Here is a 20,890-nt window from a genome sequence, read left to right on the forward strand (position 1 = left end):
ACACCTACATTCTCGCCTGAAAATATCTTAAAAGTGTATTTTGTGACCTAGAAACATGAATAAAAGACATATAAAACGAAGTGGTGTCCGCCATTGTTTAACTCGGAAGAGGGGTGCTATGAATTATGGGATATGGAGTTTTGTAACAAGCATACAGATTTTCAGCCGTACTACTCCCGGTATACCACTAGAGAGAGCCAACCCACCACAAATAAAGTCTGTTTCTATGGAAATTGGCCTAAATTTGCACTAAAATCTAAATATTTCAAAAACTATAAAAGTCATAAACACCAAAAGTGTATACCATACTAGTCCAGCTCCAGCCGCACAAAATGATCTAACATATGTAACCCTATTTTCAAAACTGTTTGGCAGAGAAGCGGGAAAATTTTCACTAAAATATTAATATTTAAAAACTATAATAGTTATAAACACCAAAAATCATAGCACACCATTCCTGATCCAGCCGCACAAAATGAGGTAACATATATGAAGCTTGTCTCAAAACTGCGGGGCGAGTTTCGCTGCAAAATTTCAGGCGGAAACTGAAGAATAATAATAATAATAATAAATCCGACGAATAGTAATATGTGTGCCTCATGTCATAGGCACACATAATAAACAAATAGAGGTAGCAAGCTGATGGGAAAAGGGCTTAATAGTTTACCTAATTCCGAGTTACTTCAAATGCAACATCGTTTAAATCTTTCTAATGAAGACTTGTGATTGGCTGTTAATTTTAAACACGATCAAGAATTAGCCAATCAGTGACACTTTTCTTGGTCGTCGCCAGCAACGAACGTACACTGTTTGTACATAGAGGAACTAGCAGTTTGGCCAGTCAGAGCCTGACAAAAGCGCTTTTATAAAGCTGTACGTCATGTGCTGAGTTTCCACATCTGGTTTTATACGGCCCTAGGTAAACGCGTAGCCGTCTTCTGTCGGCATGAATCTCGGGTGAGTCTTCCTTATAACGGTAATGGGAGCTAGCTTAGGCTAACACGGGGGCGAATGTGTCGCAGTGAGATGAAGGGGGATTATTTTAGCTTAAAACCAAAGAGAATCAATACATAACTTGACCCATTTTAAAAACACTACATTGTAGTAATAAAAGAGGGGAGGTCAACCCGCAAAGGTCCCATTAACCAGTCCTTACAAACATCTCAGAAAATTTCACCGTGAGACTGGTGTGCACCAAAACATCTTAACATTGTATTGATTTACGGGCAGAAGGTTTGGAGCCCTAAGTATAGTCGAACAGTTAGAAGTTTGCTTCTGTACATCAGTTTTCCGCGTTTAATTGAGTTTTCCAGGTTTTGCATTAACTATTACGGAATTGAAGCCGTTTTTAGCCTCATTGTTATGTGCGCAAAATAAATTTTGCAAACTAACACAATTTTAAATACAAGGGTTGTTTTAAATACTTGGATGACAATCCTTTTCGTCACTTGAGGTGCTCTGCAGACTTACTGCAGACACCTTCAGTTTCTGTTAGTTTGTGGATTTCTAAGCCTTCAGTTTGGTCTTCAGTAGCTGAAAAGCTTGCTCTAGATTGCTTTTTTTGGTATGCTTTGGGTCATTATTCATTTGTACTGTGAAGCACAATGTGATCAGTTCTGCAGCATTTGTCTGAATCAGCAGAGAGTAAAGCTTGGTACACTTCACAATTAATCCTACTACTTCTGTCAGCACTCACATCATCACTATAAGATAAATAAGGATTATTTTGAACTGTTAATATGTAAAGCTTCTGTAGTACAATAATAAAAAAGTATGGAGTGGAAATTGAGCATACACCAACCACTTAGACTAGATAATGAGACTTTAATAGAGTATCGATCTTTGCCCTGTACTGACTCATAACTAAGCAAATAAGATGTGATTGTGTGACGTTTCATAAATGGGACATTTAAGTGAAGAAAAACCATGACCCTCCTGTGGTAGGACAGTTGTTATTTGAGTGCTGTTTCAGTGATCCTGTCCATATTTGGACTTGGACAAAACACACTTTGAAAAATGAAAGTAGAAACAGTTTGTTTTGTAAGTGCAGTACAGCTACAATATAATTTTTGGTGTTTATTGTGTTTTTCTGTGCCCTAATCGATGTTGTCTTTGTGAACAGGGACGGCCTGCTTTTTGAACTTGAAAATGGAAAACCCAAGTTGATTTTGCTCAGTCATGGTGAGACCTTTAAGCTTTTATAATCTACATTTTAATCTTCATTTTGGATGTGTAGAAAAATAATGTTTTTCCATCCAAATCTATCCATAGCTCTTTGAGTAATCCTGTTAACAAACGCACAGTTAACAGTCAGTTAACCTTCCTGGTAAAGCTGTGTTTTGACACTGTGAAGATTACTTTATGTAAAATTCCTATTTTTGAAATTATACTTACTACTCCCATGCCTGTTCCACTGCAGGTGTTGATAAAAATCCAGCAAAGGTAGGACTCCAATTTAAAGTTGGGCTATTATATTCTCATGAAAGTGTGTTTATCCAAATACTTTGTGACATATTGTTTATGTTTCTAATAATCGGTAACAAATGCATGATAGTCTGTCGGCTTAATGACTGTTATAGTTTTGTCTGATCTGGTGTGTTTCCTCACAGCTGTCCTTCAGGCCTAGAGCAGCAAACATCCTCAGCTGCCGGCAGGCCTCCTGTGTGTCAGATGTACAGGGGGAGGAGCATCCACTCCGACAGCTGGCAATGAGGCACAGAGGGGCCAGGACTAAGGCAGGAGGAGCAGGTGCATCTGTCACCTCCAATACTGAAGGGGAGAGTGCCAGCTTGACTTCAATGAAAACACATGATCATCACAAAGTTGGCGTCGTCAAAGCTGTGGCCAAGGTAAGGATCTGGTTTAGCATACCTGTAAACGTTTGGACACACTTTCAAAAAGCTTCTATGAAATAATAAAATGATAACAAAACATTTTTTATTTTTTGTTTGTTCCTCTCCGACTTGGACCATTCACACATAAAATCCGAGTGAGCATGTCATTGTTAGTTTCACTTGCTTTCTGTTGAATCTGAAGTGCTCCAATGGTTTTTGTTCACATTTTTTACTGTTTTTCTTAACTGGCTGTTCTATTTCTAGACATTTTTTCCCAATTTGTATTGCTTTTTTTAATTCAGTCTCCTACTATATTTTTCTTTGTTTTTTTTGTTTGTTTGTTTTTTGGTAATATTGTAATTTCTTGCTTTACTTTTTTCACTTCAGTTGTTTTGAAGATAATTTTCTTCTTTTTTGTGATCTAAATGTGATCGACCTTCTTTTCTTCTTGTGCATCTAAAGACCACTTTCAGAACTCTCTGAAAGACCAGTTATGACCACTTGCACCAATTTTCTTCTATGATTTAATCATAGACCTCAAACATGCACAGAAAGCAAACATCAACTTCTGTTTCAGCCTGGCACAAATTTCGTGTGAGGGATCATTGCTGGTGACAAGAGTGCACAGTTTCCAAGCCAGAAGGCAGCCCATCAAAAGCAAGACTAGGAGTGTGCTCATTACATTTTTTTTTCTTTTTTTTTTTTTCCATAATTCACAGAATTTGTCTCCTGGGATGAGATTGTCAACAGAGATTTCCGCTGAATGTTCTGTCAGATGTCCTGAGGCATCTGACAGAGAGCATTTGGTGGAAAGGGTTTGAACTGTGGTGCCATCATATGCTGACACACAGCACATTAAAAACACAGCAGTTTTGGGGGGGTTGCCACACCAACACAATCTTTGCTCACCACCTGTCTCACTTTCCAGATATACCTTCCTGTGATTTTGTTTACTTCCTAAAAAAATTAAAATAAATTTCAAGGATCATTGTTTTGACATACTGGAGGAGATGCATTATATCAGAGGACATGGGGCTTTTTCTTATAAATACTCATGTAAATATTTCTTATATACATATGTATGTGTCTTTCATGTTTTGTATTTTTGTTCTGTTGATGCACTACTGGTTTAGAGTTATTACTGTCTAGTTCAAATATTTTGGGGTTCTTTGGATTCTACCACTTATTTGGATGCAGGCAATGGGGGAAGCAGCCTAAGCAAAGATTCCTAGAAATTCTTCTCCTACCTACTTCATCCAGCTCGTCCGGGTGGGGAAACAAAGGCCCTTCTAAGCCTGCTGAGGGACATGATCTCACCAGCATGTTGTGGGGTCATCTCCTAGTAGAAAATGCCTAAAACACCAGTTGTAAAGTGTTGTTCTCGTTATATGCCTTAACCATGGTTTCTTTTGATGTGAAAGAGCAGCAGGTCTACTCTGAGCTCTTCCTGGATGACTGAACATAGACACATTTGTGCAGAAGTTAATTTGTACTGCTTGTATCTGCAATCTTTTTCATTCAGGCACTATCTGTAGGTCATCGTCAAAGACCTACAGATACACCAGTAATTTAACAGTTTAACCTTAACACTTGGCTTTCTCTTCACCACAACAGACTGTCCATACTGTGCACTATTTATAAAATAGGGTATTGTAAGTTGCCTTAAATTTAAAATAACTCTGTAACTGTCTCACCTCATCCATTGATTTTCTGTCTTTTTGCTGAAGGTGAAGTCTGACAGGCAGAAACACAGTATTACTCTTGGGCCCCTGAGAGCCGGTGAGAAAACGGGACAAGCGGGAAACACTAGGACTCGAGGAGCTGGAAAGGCAGGATTTAAAGACCCAGCAGCCAGTAAGGATGCAGCACTGAAGGACAGCATGGTGTGTCTGACCAATGAGGAGCTGCAGCACATCCTCAGCACTGTCCAGACCTCCAGCAACATGCAGCACCCACCAGAGGATGACAAGATTCAAGGAAGCAATGGTAGAGTGGTGCAGTGGTGTACTGAGAAGGATTGAAGCACAGAGTTAAGAGCAATTTAAAAAGCTCATATGTTTTTTGTTTTTTTTTTTCCCTTTCAGGAAATCAAGCAAGCTCAAAGTCTGGCTACTCACAGAATGGAGGAGGAGGAGGGAATATGAAGGAGGAAGACAGAGGAGGAGGGGAGGGAGTAAAGAAAGGAGATGGAGAAGGAACAGATTCAATGGGAACCTCACAACAGAAAGACAACAAGTGAGGAGCTTGTTACAGTTCTTGTGGCAAAATCAAATTCCTTTTGATGCATACCTACTGTAGATTGCAGTCAGTGTATAGGACTCTGGGAATTTAGCTGACTCTTTAATTCAAGCATGAATATAATTAGACAACAGGAATGTCACATCACTGTTACAGCAGATCAAAAAAATTCAAGTTTTTTAAGATGTTGTGATGATGCTGTTGTTCTTCAGGTTGTCTGGAGGTATGTTCAGCTGGCTGGAAGAGCGACAGTCGGACAGCAAGGCAGCCATTGAAGCTAAGAAAGCTCAGTGGAAGAAAGAACTCGGTACGTACGGTTACTCACACACATGCAGGCATTTTAAACCAGTAATCCTCATGTATATTAAAAATGTTGACAGTTCTACCAGAGAGTTTGAGCATCATTGTATGGCTCTGATAAACCTGCTGAACAGCAAAGAGCAAAAACAGTAAGAGTTTAATTATTGATTTATCTTATATTGTCTTTACTCACTGCAACCTAAAGTCAAGCCTCAGTTGATGTTAAAAAATCAGAATGAGGAAAAATGTCAGTCACTTTGCAATGCTGGTTTTGCTATTTATGAAACAGCAGAGAGGCGTACTACGAAGCAATTAGACACAGCTGTGATTTCTTTTGGTTAGCTGGCTTGACAAAGCTTAAAACCAAAGTTAAGAGATGACCATTAATACAGTGATGGTTATCACTTTCTCAGTCAACTCAGGCTTTCTGCTGCACATTAAAGGGGGTGTTTCGCTTGTCATTTCACTTTTCTTCTGCACGTAATTGATCGTTCTGCTTACTTAAGAATCCTAATCAGAGGAATGGGCAATAGACAAATATAAGGAATGTAAAATAATTACACAGCAAAGGACACACAGGTGCTGCATGTAAGGCAAGTGAGCAATGCTGCAGAAAATCATTACGTGTACTTCTTGTGTGCACATTAGAGCTCTGAGACTTTAAACTTGATCCATTTATACGTCATTTTATAATCAGTAGCTTCAGAACTCTTCAGACTCTGTCCCACAGCCCATTTACAAATATGCCTTTAGTTTGTGGACACATGACTCTGTGTTGTATTTGTATGTATGATGTCAGAAGTGTAAAAAAAAAAAAGAAAGAAATGGCACCAGATTAGAGCAAAGTATGAAATTATATTTATGCATTTTCTGCTTTACAAACTGAATTCTTGAGAAAATATAATACGAACAGTTTGTCCTGCAGTCACTTTGCAGCAAGACTTGCTTCAGTGGTGTCAGTAAAATATGGCTCCACAGGTTGCATGTATAAAATATATTCTGTCTGTAGAGAATATATAACGCATTTTGAGCATGCTGTCATTAAAGAAACTTTATTTTACACTGGATTGTGTTATATATTCAACATAAGTTAGTCTGGTCTTATCAAGTAAAAAGAAAGCCACTTTCATGACCTGAAAAATGGAAATTTAGTGTTTACACACCTCACTGATTTCTGAATTTTACTTATTAGTTAGACCATCTGGATTTTCAGCACAAGTGTTTAGATTTACTCTGAACTATGAGGGGAAAACATCCAGCGAGAGGTCAGAAGCCAGACAGGACAGATTTCATTTACTCAGTCCCTTTTTTGCTGAACAGAGAATCTGCTCCAACCTACTGGTACCACGAACCAAAGTGCAAAATGTAGTCTGTAGTACCAAGTCTGCAGATGCTCAGTCAGAAACAAAAACCTAACTCCGTGGAGCCTAACTTGCCTTGTGTCAACAGTCCTAGCTTCTGCTGGTGGTGTAATGTTCAGGGGAATGTTTTCTTGGCACACTTTGAGTCCATTAATACCAACTGCTCATGATGTGAACGCCACAGGCTCTCTGACTGTTGTTGATGACCATTTCTTTATATGGTCACAATTTAACGGCTCCAAGAGCACAATTACACCAGAGTGTGCATAATGAGTACTCGATGTTAAAACCTTTTTAGTGTTATTTAAGTAAGATTTTGACTTTGACTTAAGACTCTGAGTACTACGTTTCAACACTTTTGAAAAACAGGGGGTTTTTTTTGTTTGTTTTTTTGTTTTCCAAAATCAGTGTTTAACCTTGTGAAGTTTATTTTAATTTATGGGTAACGTGAAATGACATACTGATAGCTCAACACTAACAATGACTGAGACCTCATATGGTTATCAAACTGTTATCAAAGAGTCAAACTGGTTTCATTTGACAGTGAGTGCTTTATCAAAGTAATACTGTGTTTTGGTGTGTGTGCGTGTGCGCCTGTGTGTGTGGTTAGATGAACAGGTGGCCTTAAAGCAGCAGCAACATTCAGCACCCAGCAGACTGCAGGTACAGTGCATATTTCACCTCTGAGTTTCTGTGCTCATGTTTTTTTTCTTTTCTTTTTTCTTTTTTTTTTTGAATAATTAAACTGCTGATTTAAAATTTTACCCATTGTTCCAAAAATATTAAAACTAGAACTTTTACAACTAGAACTACAAGCTGAATTGTGTTAAGTAATGCTCAAGAATTAGTTGGAATGGATGAATTGATTTAGGAAAGTGGGCTTGACTCTTAGAATAGCCAAAATGTGCTTGAATTATTTGCATCATACTTTATTCAGTATGAAGCTGTCGCCCTCTATTGTCAGTTAAGAAGAATACAGGCTTATGCAGGACGTGATTGGACTCTGGGTTGATGTATTTTATTTTATTTGTAGCATGTGTAAAAGCCTTTTGTGTATGTATGTGTTTTTCAGGCTGAGGAGGACACACAGAGTGTGTTGTCAGTGCAGAGTTCGATCGGCCACAAACAGCAGCCGCCAGCCATCAGATCCAGCCTCAGACTCGGGGTAATAAAAGTACTTTTAATTCACAGATAAAATCAACACTGAGGTTGGAGCAGCCATGCAGTAGCTTTTTTTCATATCTTCATACCATCACACTTTTCCTGATGTAAGAACACCAACTTTCCATTCTGTCCTCAGCAAGACTAAACATCAGTTAAATTTGTAACTAACAGAAAAAGTATATTTAATCAATTATCAGTAATTTTTTATTTGTATTAGATGGATGGATATAGATGGGTGGATTGGTCTTATTGGATTCTTTATTTTCTTATGATCTTATGCATCTTACAAAATGTGTTTTAGTACTTGTTGCATGTTGTGGGTTACAGTTAGATATATTATCTCTAGAGATGATGTTAATGTGACGTAAAACACCAGAATACAACCACACAGGTAATTGTGCTTGTACTTGTCCATTACAGGTTAAACATAAATACGATTACCCGCAGTCTAAATCAGACCCTGGTGACTAAGCAATTACAAAAAACACTAAAAACTGAAATAAAAATATACTCTGTTGGTTTATTTTACTCAAGTCTTTTTATTGTATATTTAGTTTTTTTTTTACTTAGCAATTGAATGTGTATTACACAGATTTTTGTTTTTATTTTATTGTATTTAGTTCAGCTCTTTTTCAGGGGTTTTTTTGGGGTTTTTTGTCATTTTGCTTCAATAATAGCTGTTTTCTTTCATTACTGGTTTCCTGTTTTAGCCGCTGGAACAGGAACTTTTGGAATAGATAAAACATGTTCCATCTCACCTTAAATACTAATTAAATCAGATGAAGCATTTATCTGCTTTTTTTCTTATACCTTACTCTTTAAGAGTAAAGTGCAGTTGAAGATTTTTAGAAGATTCTCAGTAACATAACTTTCCCTAACTTGTCGTTATTTGCCTTTTAATCCCTCTCTAACTTATAGTACAGAAAAAATGTCGCTTTCATTGGAGTTTTTTTTTTTTTTTTTAAATATCACACTGGGAGAGTGAAAGGGGAAAAGATTTATTGAATCCGATATTTCTCTCAAGTGTTGTTTATCTATGCAGTTCAGGGTTATTCATTTCAGAACTGCTGCTGACTGAATTCGAGCATATTCTTTGTGTGTGTGTGTGTGTGTGTGTGTCTGTTTAAAATTTATTCACAATAAAATTTAACTGTGATCTTAAGTATGTGTTTAGGCAACAAAAAATATGAATTAAAATTAAATCCTGCCGTCTCTGTAGGAGGTCACTCCGATGGAGGAGGAGATGCTAAGTGTTGAGAGGAGAGAAGAACAGAGGAGGCGCTGGTTGGAGGAGCTGGACCGTCAGAGAGAGGAGATGACTGAGCGCAGGAGACGAGAGAAAGTGCTGCAGAGTCAGGTACAGCAGGGACACGGCACAGACCAGCCAGGTTTGAGAGGTCAAAGTTGTCCCCCTGAGTCTGGTGTTGTTGTGTCTGCAGGCGGAGGACCACGAGCTCTGGGCTACACATTTTGACTCGCTGCAGAGGAGGCCTCCTGTCCAGCCTGCAGCTCCATCAGCGCTGCCACCGGCTCAGTTCAGCAGCTCTGAACGGGGAGACTGGGAGCCCTTGTCAAGCCTTTCGCTCGTCTGGGATGCTACGAGCAGCTGTGGAGCAGATAGTGTCGCAGGAAACAGTGTGGACACAACCCGTGGGTACCCAACCAGGGCCAGGTTGGAAGGATTGTCTCGTCAAATATTTAAAAGATTCTTTGTACACGATCCATGGTGACTTATTTGAGATGAGCTGCAGATGTATATGTGTATATATTTAGTTTTTTGTTTTCATGTGGTACGTACAGCTATCTGAGGACCATGACCTCCCTGTTGGATCCTGCCCAGATAGAGGAGAGAGAGCAGAGGAGGCTCAAACAGCTTGAACAGCAGGTAGGAGGAGACACAGAGAAGAGATCAGTGAAGGTTTTTCTCACCAAGATTTAATAAACTTTATCTTTTCCTATTAGCGAGCTATCGAAGCCCAAGTGGAGGAGCGTCGTCTGCAAAGAGAACGAGAGGAGGCGAAGAGGAGACGGGAGGAGGAGGAAGAAGAGAGGAGGGTGGCGCTGGAAAGGGAAATGCTGCAGAGACAGTATGAGATAGACACACTGAAGGAGAGGGAAAAGGTCAGAGAGAGATTCTTATACAGAAACATTTACGTAAACTCTCTGCACTCCTTTATTTCTCATGTTTTCTGTTAAACATTTTCTGATGAGGATGAAGCTAACTGTACTTATCTGCAATTGTTTCATTGTGTTCTTCATCTTCAGGAGCAATCGATTGATCAGGAGGAGCAGCTAAAAAAAAGGAGCAATGATGGCAGATTGCAACAGGCACTGGAGGCCAACGGTCAGTAAGACTTCTGCAGTGTCTTTGCACTTTAGATCTGAAAATATGCACCAATATTTTTACTCTGCCTGCTCAGTAATGAATCAATGCTTTGAAGCACAGGATTCAACCACATGGTAAAGCTGCTAAAAATATAGAGTCTGGGTCCAAACATGCATATCTTTTATTCTACTGAGTGGCAGAACTACAGAACATGGCCTCAGAAATAGTTGGCAAAGTAAATCAGTGCTAAACAGTAGATCAAACCACTGTGAGGATTATGGAGGGAGTCATTTTCTAAAAACTTGAAATGTAATCCACTTCAGCCATGAACCAAAACTGTTGCTGAGAGACGGATAAACAGCAATGAAAGTGATTTCCACCCACAGGAATTAGTTTCATAAGTACCCTACCAAGGAACAAACTCAATGGTACTCATTCATGTTTAATATTTTCTGGTTTCTGACAGAAGAGAGCGTTTCACTCCCGAACTGTTTATTAAACACACCTGCTTCAGGATTTGCTCCCCCCTGTGTAGCACTGGTGACAGCTGATTAAAATAAATTGAGGTGCAGATGATGTTAAAGTAAACATGTTTGTAATAATCAGCTCTGTGTGTGTGTGTCTGTTTGTGTTTTCAGCAGTTACCAGGCAGGCTGAAGATTTGGAGGACACCAGCACTTCGGCTTTCTCTTACAAAGACGCTGCTGTACAGACAGGTAACGCATCTAATGCTACTACACCCACTTACACTGCTGCTGTGGGAGACAGTATGTCTGTGTCTCTCAAGTCTATCTTCACTGAGCCACTAAAAAAATTCTGTTTCCATGTTTGTGAGATTGAAATGTTTCAGTGCCGCATCAGGGTGGAGTAAAAAGAGCTTTGAGTCCTCAATTAGAGCAGAAAATGCACTATAAGTACCAGTTTACTTTCTAGTTTATGACTAAATTAGCACGATTTCAGATTTTTCTCTCTAGAGAAGCTTTTCATGATGTACAGTTATAAAAAAAAAAAAGTTTTTTTTTTTATCCTTGACCGAGCCTTGGTGCAGCTCCTGAAGTTAATCCTCTGTCTAAAACAGACTCTCCGTTTTAAGACTACTTGTTTCTGATAGGCTCCCCATTGCCGAAAGGTTTGAACAGCAGGCAAATTTGCGGTCACAGTCGGAGCTGTGTGCCTGATATTACCGTATTAAGGACATCGACTCTGACATCATTCATATCTAAGTGGAGGAAAACAGAACTGTCTGAAGTCTGCTAGAGGTGATGTCATTGTTGGAAAATGTGTCCATGTTTAATATGAATATCAACGATTGTCTCTTTCACACTTTTGCCCTCTCTTTATATGGGTATCTAATACCTTTGCAGTATTTTATATTTTCTCAGTTTTTCTACAAGATAAATGACTATAAGTGAAGAGGCTCTCTGTGAATATATTAATAAAGTTGTAGTGGTGTCATCTTTACCTCTTAGGTCCTACAAACTTAAACAGTCAGACTCAAAATTTGTTTAAATGATTCTCGATTTTTTGTTTTGTTTTGTTTTTGCTTTCATTGTGTGAAGGAGCAGTATTTCTAGAAAGCTGCTCATTATTTCCTGTACAGTACAAATCATTTTTTGTTTCAGCCCTATTTAATATTTGGTGAAAGGCCTCACATCTGTATATTTTCGTGTATCCCTCTCTCTGTGCAGAAGCTGCTCCTTCTCTCCCGCTCAGAGCTCAGACTCCAGATGTCTCCGTGCAGCCTCCTCCATCTCTGCCCACTGCTGCCCCTCCTCCAAACAGCAGGAGCAGAGCATTGAGAACAGGAAAGGAGAACATTTGTCTGCCAGCTGGAGGAGACCCATATGAGCCGTTTGCCAGGACAGAGAAGAGCAGGAGGGACGAGAGGAGACCTGAGTGGAACACGCAGAGGTAGAAACTCGTAGACGATCACACTGTAATACATCTGAAACACAGGGACTGTATTGATATTATTTTTAAAATCTGTCCATACCCATGCTCTGCTTCAGACCAAACCGTCGGTTCGTTCCAGCCTCGGAGCGTTACCCAGCTTCTCTGCAGAGGAACAGACAGGAGAGTCGACTAAAGAGGCAAGCTGAGCTCCTCGCTCTGCAGGAGAGGACCTGTCTGCCGAGGACTGACCCACCTCCTCCTCCTCCACCCCAGGAGCTTCGCCTGTGCCCCAACATCATGCAAACCAGAACCAGTCCCACCAGGAAGGTAGGACTCCCCCCTCATACCAACTTCTTAAAAATGAAGACTTTTGTTACTTCTAGTTTTCTCTGCTGGCTGGAGGTCATTTGTAACCCTCCCAGCTGCAGGTGGATGTGTGTGTTGATGACTGCTACTGTTTCAGGTGGAAACCAACTCCAGAGGGCACATCATCTCCACAGGCTTAAACACTGAAAGGTGAGACTTTGTTGTAGATGTTTATTGAGACTTGGATGTCCGTGTTCTGTGTATTTTAATATACAAAATGATAAAAACTTACCTGCAAACTCACTCTTTAAACTAACGTAAACTGAAAAATAAGACTAACTAAATTAAATAAACTAATGGAATAAATGGAAAACTGTATTAACTTTGGTCAGCCCACAATTAAAATCATTATGAGATTGTATTTTCAGCCAGTTTTTAGGTAGTTTGGTTGTGCATTTTATTCTAGACTAAAAAACAAAAAATGGACACTGTAAAGGGCTTTTTCATGTTTATTTTTTTGTCCTCCAGAGGGCGCTCTCCTCCTGTCCCTGCAGTCAAACACAGAGCACAGAGTCAGCATGCCTCCAATACTCTTCCTCTGGTCTCGGAGTTCATTCCTTACGTCAGGACTGATGAAGTCTTCAACCTGGACCCTCTGGAGGCTGCTGACACTCCTCCACCCCTCACACACTCAGGTTAGACACACCAAACTAGATTTAATGATCCCAAAATTTTTCAAGTTCCAGCCTCACCATTGACACAAATTCTACGATCCAGTAGAGGAAATGATTTGGGTTTGAATATCCAACAAGTCCCCAAAACATTAAAAACCAATCAATTAATTGCCTGACAGTAGAAATATCTTGCAGAATTCTCCTTTCTCACTCTTAGAATCACCAGAATTTACAAATAGGCTCAATGTTTCAGTGTAGCCTGAAAATAATGAATGAGCTCATTAACTTATCAGGAAAGTGTTTACGGAGGTCATAGCTAAAGGTAATTTCCCCACAGACTTCTACATAATCTTTATATAGCCAAAGGTATAACCCTTGGTGGCCATTAAAACAAAATTATTCAGGATTATTCTGACCCTGGAAGCTGGGTCCATTTTGTATCCTCATAACTTCCAGCACTCCTGTTTTTTCTGGTTTTTCCCAAAATTTAAAGCACCTCCTGAACGACTCCCATTTTTCCAGTTTCTTTCTCCCAGAAATGTTCACGTACCTACACGCTTTACTATGAATAGTCAGAGTACATGCACCAGTTTTATGTTTCATCTAATGTCACTTTGAAAGTCTTTGCACAGAAACAGATAAATCTTTATTTCTTTCTGGTAGACAATCATGATAACTACCTGATCTTTAGTCGGATAAAAACAGTCCATTTGGTCACCTCTGGGAGTAACTCAAAACCTTTTTTCAGGAAGCAAATTTACAAACTGCAGCAAATAAATGCAGAGAAAAACCTCTGAACGTGTTACTGTGGATCACTTTGCATCTAAATAAACGTTCTCTCCTGGTATAGGAGCGCCTCCTCCATCACATCGAGACCCCCTCCTCCACCCAGAGCTGCTTCGTAACACCCACACACACCGACAGCAGGAGATCCTCAGATGCCTGGCTCAGCTCCGCCAGGTAACACGCACAAGAAAACCCCCACACAAGGTGTCATTACAGAGAAAACCCTAACAATCAAACAAGCTGCTGTGAGCAAGTGCTTGGCAACAATGGGAAGTAAAAACTCCCTTTTAGCAGGAATAAAGCTAAAGAACCAAGCTCAGGGAGGGGGCAGCCATCTGCTGGTAGGGGGTTGGGGGACGGAGACGGGACAAAAGACACACTGTGGAAGAGAGCCAGGAAGTAATCATTCTCCAACTTAGGTTTGTCAGGTTTACTAATCATGTATGATGACCCTGAAACCAGGGTTAGCAGATAAAGTCTGCCGTCTTTATCTGCTGAAGTCTTCAGAAACATAATATCTGTAACAGAGTTTCTGCCAGTTTATTACAAACCCAGCTGTCTGCCGCTCTCCTCTTCTCAGTAAATTCAGTTGCCTAACAATGAGCAGAACAGTTTCCCCGTCACGCCTGAGTTGATCCACATGAAGACGATGAGTGATGAGCATCCTCACCTGTACAAACTGTGTTTGTGTGCTCTCAGGGTTTGTTACTGAAGCAGCGGGAGCTAGAGTCAGATCTGAATCCTTCCCAAAGTGTCACGACGAGCACCGGATTCCCTCAACATCACACCGCACGTGACCTCCGACCTGTGTCAAATAAAAACCTCAGCACTCTCATGTGAGTGCATTTATTTTGATACTATAGAGTCCTTCAGACTTGACGACCTCAGGAGGTCCAGCCCTTGAGGGGACAGATGATCAGCGCACTACAATGTCACAAATCAGCAGTAGACTCCACTGCACCTATGACCAGGAGATAGACAGTTTGTTACTGTTTCACTGTTAAACTAATCTAACAATGGATTCAAGCAACCCCTGAATGAGTCACTGAGTGTAATTCTCCATAAACTCTTCTTCCCACTGCACAAAAGGGAAGAGTAAATATTCCAGAGATGGTTGTAGCTCTCATGAGCTGCTCAATTATAGAAAAACCCAAATTAAATCATTATTTTTCTTAATATTTAATTTATTTAACATTGGGGACACAGCGATGTTCAAAATTCTGTTAACGCTGAAATTGCAACACTGCTTGTCTACCAGCTGGACTGTTGAAAAGGTTCTGGATGAATAGGCATACAAAGTTTGCCCTTTTTTGGGGGGTCATTCTAAACCAGGGAAGTTTTCTGGAATATCCTTAAAATATTCCTTTTACAAAAAGAAGAAGCCAGGAAATGGAGTACTGAACTACAGGTGTCATGTTTTAAGCAAAAAAAAAAGCACAATAGTAATAAAACGGAGTTAAGACAAATGTTCATGGTGCATAAAAGCTGAACTGGTGTGAATATGTCAGAGTAAACTGATCCCTCAGAGCTGCAGAGGGGAGCGGTCCACGAATCAGACGCCGCGGTGTCTGAGGCTCAGAGCTGAAGACTCTGACGGGAAACTGACCGTCCAGCACTCTGCAGGTGTACTTGACTGCGACAGTGAACCAGTGATGTGGACGTGGGCACTGAGCAGATATGAAAGTCTGATGATAATCGTTTCTCTATGTTCAGCTAAGAATCATAGCTGAAGATGAAATCCTTTGTAGTATCGACGCCCCGCCTACAGACCACCAACAAGGGGTGGCCATAGACTGTATATAAAAGATGGACATAGCCACTGTGACATCACCCATGTGTTAGCTGATGTTTTTGAAACTAGGCATTGCAGATGGAGTGTGGATGTAACTAAAATGCTCGTAGGATAGCGAAATGTCAGTCACACACGCCTTAAAACTATCTTTTTTTTTTTTTTTTTTTTTTTTTTTGAGTCTGATGGCCATAAACATGCAGACTTCAGTTCAATGTTGCATTTTTTATTTGTTTTCTATGTTTTAAGGTTGGTGCTCAACATTTAGTGTAGTTTACATTTAGTTCTACTTAAAATACTTGAAGGTTTTACTCGCCCCAAAGAAGATTCTTTATTAACAGGTTGCTAACAAGACGACAGAAGCTGTCGGGGAACATTAAGTCTAATCAAGCCAAACACAGGAGCTCAGTGGTCACGCCCCTAAAGTCATGTAACTGTAGTGTAGTCTGTTTTGAGTTTAACAGTAAAATTAGTGAATTTTACTCATCTTTCCCACAGAGCCTGTTATCTGCAATAATCAAAACCCGAGCTGTAGCAATTGCAGCTTCTGTACTGATCAATGGGTTGGTTTCACCTCTTAGACCTGGATGTCCATCTTTTACATACAACTCATCTCTGCTGAGGTTGGTGGTTGAGTTTCATTGTGGGTAATGTGAGAAGCTGATTTTGGAACAAGACGGCAGAATGAGGTGACGTATATCATCCTGTGGCTTCAGTTTATTTTTGTGTTTTTCGTTCGTTCCTCACGAGTCCAACGCTATTAAATGAGTTAAAGATAAAAATCTGCCCCTTTTCTCTGAGGGAGGCTGTTAGATTTCACAGCCTGATGGGAAAATTAATCAAATTTTAGTGGCTAAACCTTAAAAACATGAGGTTTTCTCGAAGAGACACAAAAGTCTCACAAATTAAAAAAGAAGCAGAGTGAGCCTTTAAAGTTAATTCAAACAGACAGCACTGAAACTGAAACGCCTCCTCCAAACGGGAAGTCTTTCTCCTGCTGCTCACTGGCTGAGTTTCTTGGTGAATCGCTTTACATGAGGAACATATTTTAATGTTTTTAAATGCACTTTTTTTATAAGAACGACACGGTACCTGACAACTGTTGAGTTTTTCCATTTTTCCTGCAGAGAAGTGAGGAACAAAAAATGTTTCTTTATTTTCTGCTGCCTAAGAAGCTTTGTGTTTCTGTGTAATTTTCATTGTGCTGATGTATTTTTTATTTATTTTAAATGTAATAAATGTTTGGAGACCTGTGGTTTATACTGACTTTCATTTCTTTTATGCATAGTTAGTTAAAACTTGCTGACACCAGTTTATTCTGGTCAGATTCATTTTTGTTCTGGTTTGGTTCCCTGGTTCTGAGACAGTTTCACATAATGAGGTAAGTGTATGTACAGTAATCCCTGTGAGCCAGAAGGTCAGGAGTGCTGTAAAGAGTTTCAGGCAGTAATAGTGAGGGGATATCGCTAATAATATGGGTCATCTCCAACACACAGCCCCACCTACCCTCAGTTTGTGAGGGCCAGCCAATCAGGAGAAAGCTGGTTTAAAGGGAGAGTAGCTAACGACTTGTTTCACATAGTGGATAAACTGAGTTCCTGGAGGATGAAGGACCTACGCACTCGCCCGACCTAAACCCAGTAAAACACCTCTGGGTAATGATCCCAAAAAATTGAAATCTGACATACTTTCAAAGTGTTCCTGTCATTTTTTTTGATCAGTGTACTATTTTCTTCTAGTTGGATCCAAACTGACTGACACTGTGCCAGAAAAGTTGTCTGTGAGTCTGGGTTAACGTATTTAAACAGTGTGTAAACGCATGTAGCGTTCAGGACTTCGGCAGCTTGATGTCTTCAAGATGTTTGTGACATCCCTGTGACTTCATCCACCTGTTACACTGTCTTTGTTTGGGATTACTGACACCTGTGACTGGGAACAGCTACTGCGTGATTTCCCCAGGCAGAAAGGCCGAGCGCCACAGCAGCACCGTGCAAGAGGAAAGGAAAAAAAGAGATCACTCAGAAGCTTTGGAAAACCTCAACATTAATGCTGACTGTTATAACTGCATTCAGAGCACAAAGTTTTACATGTTTATTTTAATACAAACAAAATCTCTGATATAAAAAAAGAAAACATAAAAAACGCTTTTTAAGTTAAAACCAGTCTGTTCCACAGTCTCTTCCTACATAAAATTCAACACAAACAGCTCAGAGTGTAACAACCAAAACACTCTGTACAAAGTAAAGTTTTTTACAGGATATAAACATCCTCCACAGGTATGAGGCAGTCTGTTTGTCAGCCTCCTGTACAGGTTACTCTGCAGTGCCATTTTCCACAAAGACAAAACATCTTCATAACAAAACAAAACAAAAACTTTACTTATTAAACGTTCCCAGAGTGTGAAACTGTGGTGCGTTCAGGGAATCTGGGAAAACAGGACTACCACTCAGAGTAATAAGAGTCACACTTAAGGTCCAAATGATACTGATTTACATGAGACGCTTGAATCAGTCAGAAACTGTCCTGTATCCACGTCAGCACTGAATTGGTACACCAACTGCTGTGCTTGTTTTTATCTCTCAATCATGTTCAAAAACTGAGAAAGGGGCTTCATCTTTCAGTGTTTTTCAGATAGTAAACAGGTTTCTGCGCTGAGGCTCAGCACACAGCTGGTACTTTAATGGGGGTTTTTTTTTTTTTTTTTTTTTTTTAGTCCACACTCTGCACAGGCTTACTATTTATTACAACTACACCAAACAGACCGACATATATTTGGTGCTTTTTGAGGCTTTTGGAGGCTACAGAGCTTCAGTAAGAGACAGAAAGTAGTTGAGGACAACATTTTTTGATCTGGTCTCAGACTGCCAGCCATCAGAGACAAATGTCTTCAGACATTTCAGTCGCTCCGAGGTGCATAAAACAACTACAGAAGGGCTTGACAGTCAATCATTTTACGTGAGAAATAACATTTTGACATTTTTGATGTTTTAAATGAAAAACATTAGAAGACTGATTTAAAAGAAATCAACTAAGTATGAAAATTATTGCTAATTCACACATTCACATATCTCCTGGGGTTTACAGTACAGGCTGAATAAGTTTGTGTTTTTAAGTTTGAATACTGTACAAAGACCAGCAGCACTGATGCAAAATTAGTGTGCGGCATTTTCAAGACAGGGTCTTGCACATAAAAAGAGGTGATGAGCCCTGACTGACAGAAACATGCAGATTCTTTGACCTCCTGGGATGATTCAGGATCAGAAGCAGACTATACAAACCATCAGAAACTTGCATACTTTTAGACTCTAGTTTTACCCACTTTTGAACCACAAACAACGTGAAATTTTTTGTAGTGCAATAAACTGGCTAAAACTGTGATCTTTTTTTTAATTTTGTTGTTGGAAACAGAGTGTGGACACCTCTCAGAATTTGGCCTGTTCAGACTCCTGGCTGTTAGTTTTCTGGGGTCATAGTTTAATCTGCTGGTTGTCTACATCCCATTAAAGCCTCCTCGCTGCCCCCCTCTGTACCTGAAGCTGCCCTGGCCTGCAGGGCTGTGGTACCCTCCCAGCAGTGAAGGACCCGTGAAGTCCAGAGCTGCCTGCTGGAAACCCCAGACCAGGGGGACAGCACCTCCAGGTCCTAAACCTCCAGGCCACAGGGGTGGCTGCCCCAGGAGGCCCCTGATTCCTCCCAGGGCATTCAGGGGCCCCAGCATGGGGGCCCGGTGAAAAGGCTGTCCGTGGACTCGAGGTAGGTGGGGGTGAAGGAGACCAATGCCCCGCTGGCTGGTCGGTGGGTACTGCAGGTGTGTAGCACCCTGCTGCTGCTCACTCACATGTTGCTGAGGGTGCTGGATCTGTTGTAGTTGGGGCAGAGCAGGATGTGAGACACTCTCGTGGTTTGTGACCGAGGTGATTTTTCCAGGTACCTCACTGTTGCCCGGTGGTGCTGCATCTTCTGTTATTGGCTGTTCATAGCTGTCCTTTGATTCACTACAGAAACAGAAGCAGAAGAAGAGACCGAGCAGGAACAGGACTGTCAGAGGTAGAAAACTGAAATCAGCACAGCTTTTATGGATGCATGTCGGCATCACATGGAAACCTCTGGGCCACAAAATGAAGTGTACATAGAAGTGCCAAAAAGTGCAGTTGCACTAAAGGCCACTTGCGACTCTAAAGGTAAGTTTAATTTTTCTGTTTGTATTTTATATGAATACTCGAACAGTGTTAGTGTTGCAGTTCTGTCATATTACAAACTGAACTGTAAAAAAAAAAAGAGCAGGACTCAAATCAGCGTGTTATGTTACCTTGCTCGGTCCTCGCCCTCTGCTGGACAGGTGGTGGTACTGCAGGGCGGTGCACTACTTTCGTCTGCTTTGGAAAACACAGGCTCTCCGTGTTGATCTGCTTCGCCATGTGTCTGATTACTCAGCGCTGTCACTACAGCTGCGTTCTGATTGCTCAGAAAGGCTGACGTGCCATTATTGCCAGTAGCCTGGTTTCCTGTCTGTGAGCCCACCACTCGCACTGGAGTGCTGCCTCTCTGATCTTCAGCCTCTCTCCCTGCACTTCCTCCTCTCCTCCATCCCTCTATAGGAGGCTCCACCTTGTCCTCTCTCCTGCTGCTCAGCTCTGGCTGCAGTACAGAGTGAATCGAGTCCAGAGTGGCTGACACGGCTTTCCTGCCTGGAGTGAGCTGTACTGAGTCAGGAGGACCTCCCTGACCCAAAGGAGGGGAGGGACTGAGTAGGAAGCCTTTCACGGGGTTGATGCTCAACTCTGCTTGGGACTCCAACTGCTGCTGCTGCTGCTGAAGCTGTTGCAGCTGCGCCTGACGCTCTGCCCGCAGCTGTAAGATGGCCTGTCGAAGAACCTCACAGTCAGCGTCTGAGTGGCGAGGGACCCCGTCCTTACAGGAGGCGTCAGGGACGAGCTGGTCAGAGGGGTGAGGGAGAGAGGTTGGGAAGCCCGAGCTGGGCTGTGGAAGCTGCTGCGGTTGGGTGATAGAGGAGAGCGAGTGGTTGTGTTCTGGGAAGATGGACGGAGAGCATTCAGGACCCGAGACACAGTCACTATTACTCAGCTGACCCCCGAAACCTGAGGAGAGAGGAGCACTCCCATCACAATCGATGACAAGGCTGCATTTAAATTTAAATGAATGCTTGAATTTAAATTAGGTTGGATGTTATTTCTAACACTTGACTTTAAAACCTGAAT

The 20,890-nt window shown here is 40.9% G+C and overlaps 2 protein-coding genes across 7 annotated transcripts in view; one reads left to right on the plus strand and one right to left on the minus strand.

The window, feature by feature from the left end:
* The first annotated feature begins 795 nt into the window (after positions 1–795).
* On the plus strand, positions 796–16,931 carry ccdc66 (coiled-coil domain containing 66). Of its 3 annotated transcripts, none has more exons than XM_039612046.1 (21): positions 796–957; positions 2,123–2,181; positions 2,420–2,442; positions 2,610–2,849; positions 4,562–4,820; positions 4,919–5,069; positions 5,285–5,379; positions 7,344–7,396; positions 7,806–7,898; positions 9,117–9,254; positions 9,337–9,569; positions 9,698–9,782; positions 9,860–10,018; positions 10,163–10,241; positions 10,862–10,939; positions 11,912–12,134; positions 12,233–12,443; positions 12,580–12,632; positions 12,951–13,117; positions 13,947–14,056; positions 14,582–16,931. In XM_039612046.1, exons 1-21 carry the CDS (start codon positions 947–949, stop codon positions 14,720–14,722), a joined length of 2,661 nt encoding a protein of 886 aa, XP_039467980.1. In that variant the 5' UTR covers positions 796–946; the 3' UTR covers positions 14,723–16,931. The 3 variants fall into 3 exon arrangements, with proteins under 3 accessions (XP_039467980.1, XP_039467981.1, XP_039467982.1); XM_039612047.1 differs by having other exon boundaries at positions 10,865–10,939; XM_039612048.1 differs by lacking the exon at positions 2,420–2,442.
* A 766-nt stretch (positions 16,932–17,697) lies between these two features.
* The window catches only part of tasora (transcription activation suppressor a), a 35,096-nt gene continuing 31,903 nt past the window's right edge, over positions 17,698–20,890 (minus strand). For all 4 annotated transcript variants that reach the window (XM_031733530.2, XM_031733529.2, XM_031733528.2 and 1 more), the window contains exons 27-28: positions 19,981–20,770; positions 17,698–19,666 (exon numbers count right to left, since the gene is read on the minus strand). In XM_031733530.2, coding sequence (XP_031589390.1) covers positions 19,162–19,666; positions 19,981–20,770 — 1,295 coding nt within the window. In that variant the 3' untranslated portion in view covers positions 17,698–19,161. The remainder of the gene's footprint in view (positions 19,667–19,980; positions 20,771–20,890) is intronic.

Source organism: Oreochromis aureus, linkage group 5 (genome assembly GCF_013358895.1).
Source record: "Oreochromis aureus strain Israel breed Guangdong linkage group 5, ZZ_aureus, whole genome shotgun sequence".
NCBI lineage: Eukaryota > Metazoa > Chordata > Actinopteri > Cichliformes > Cichlidae > Oreochromis > Oreochromis aureus.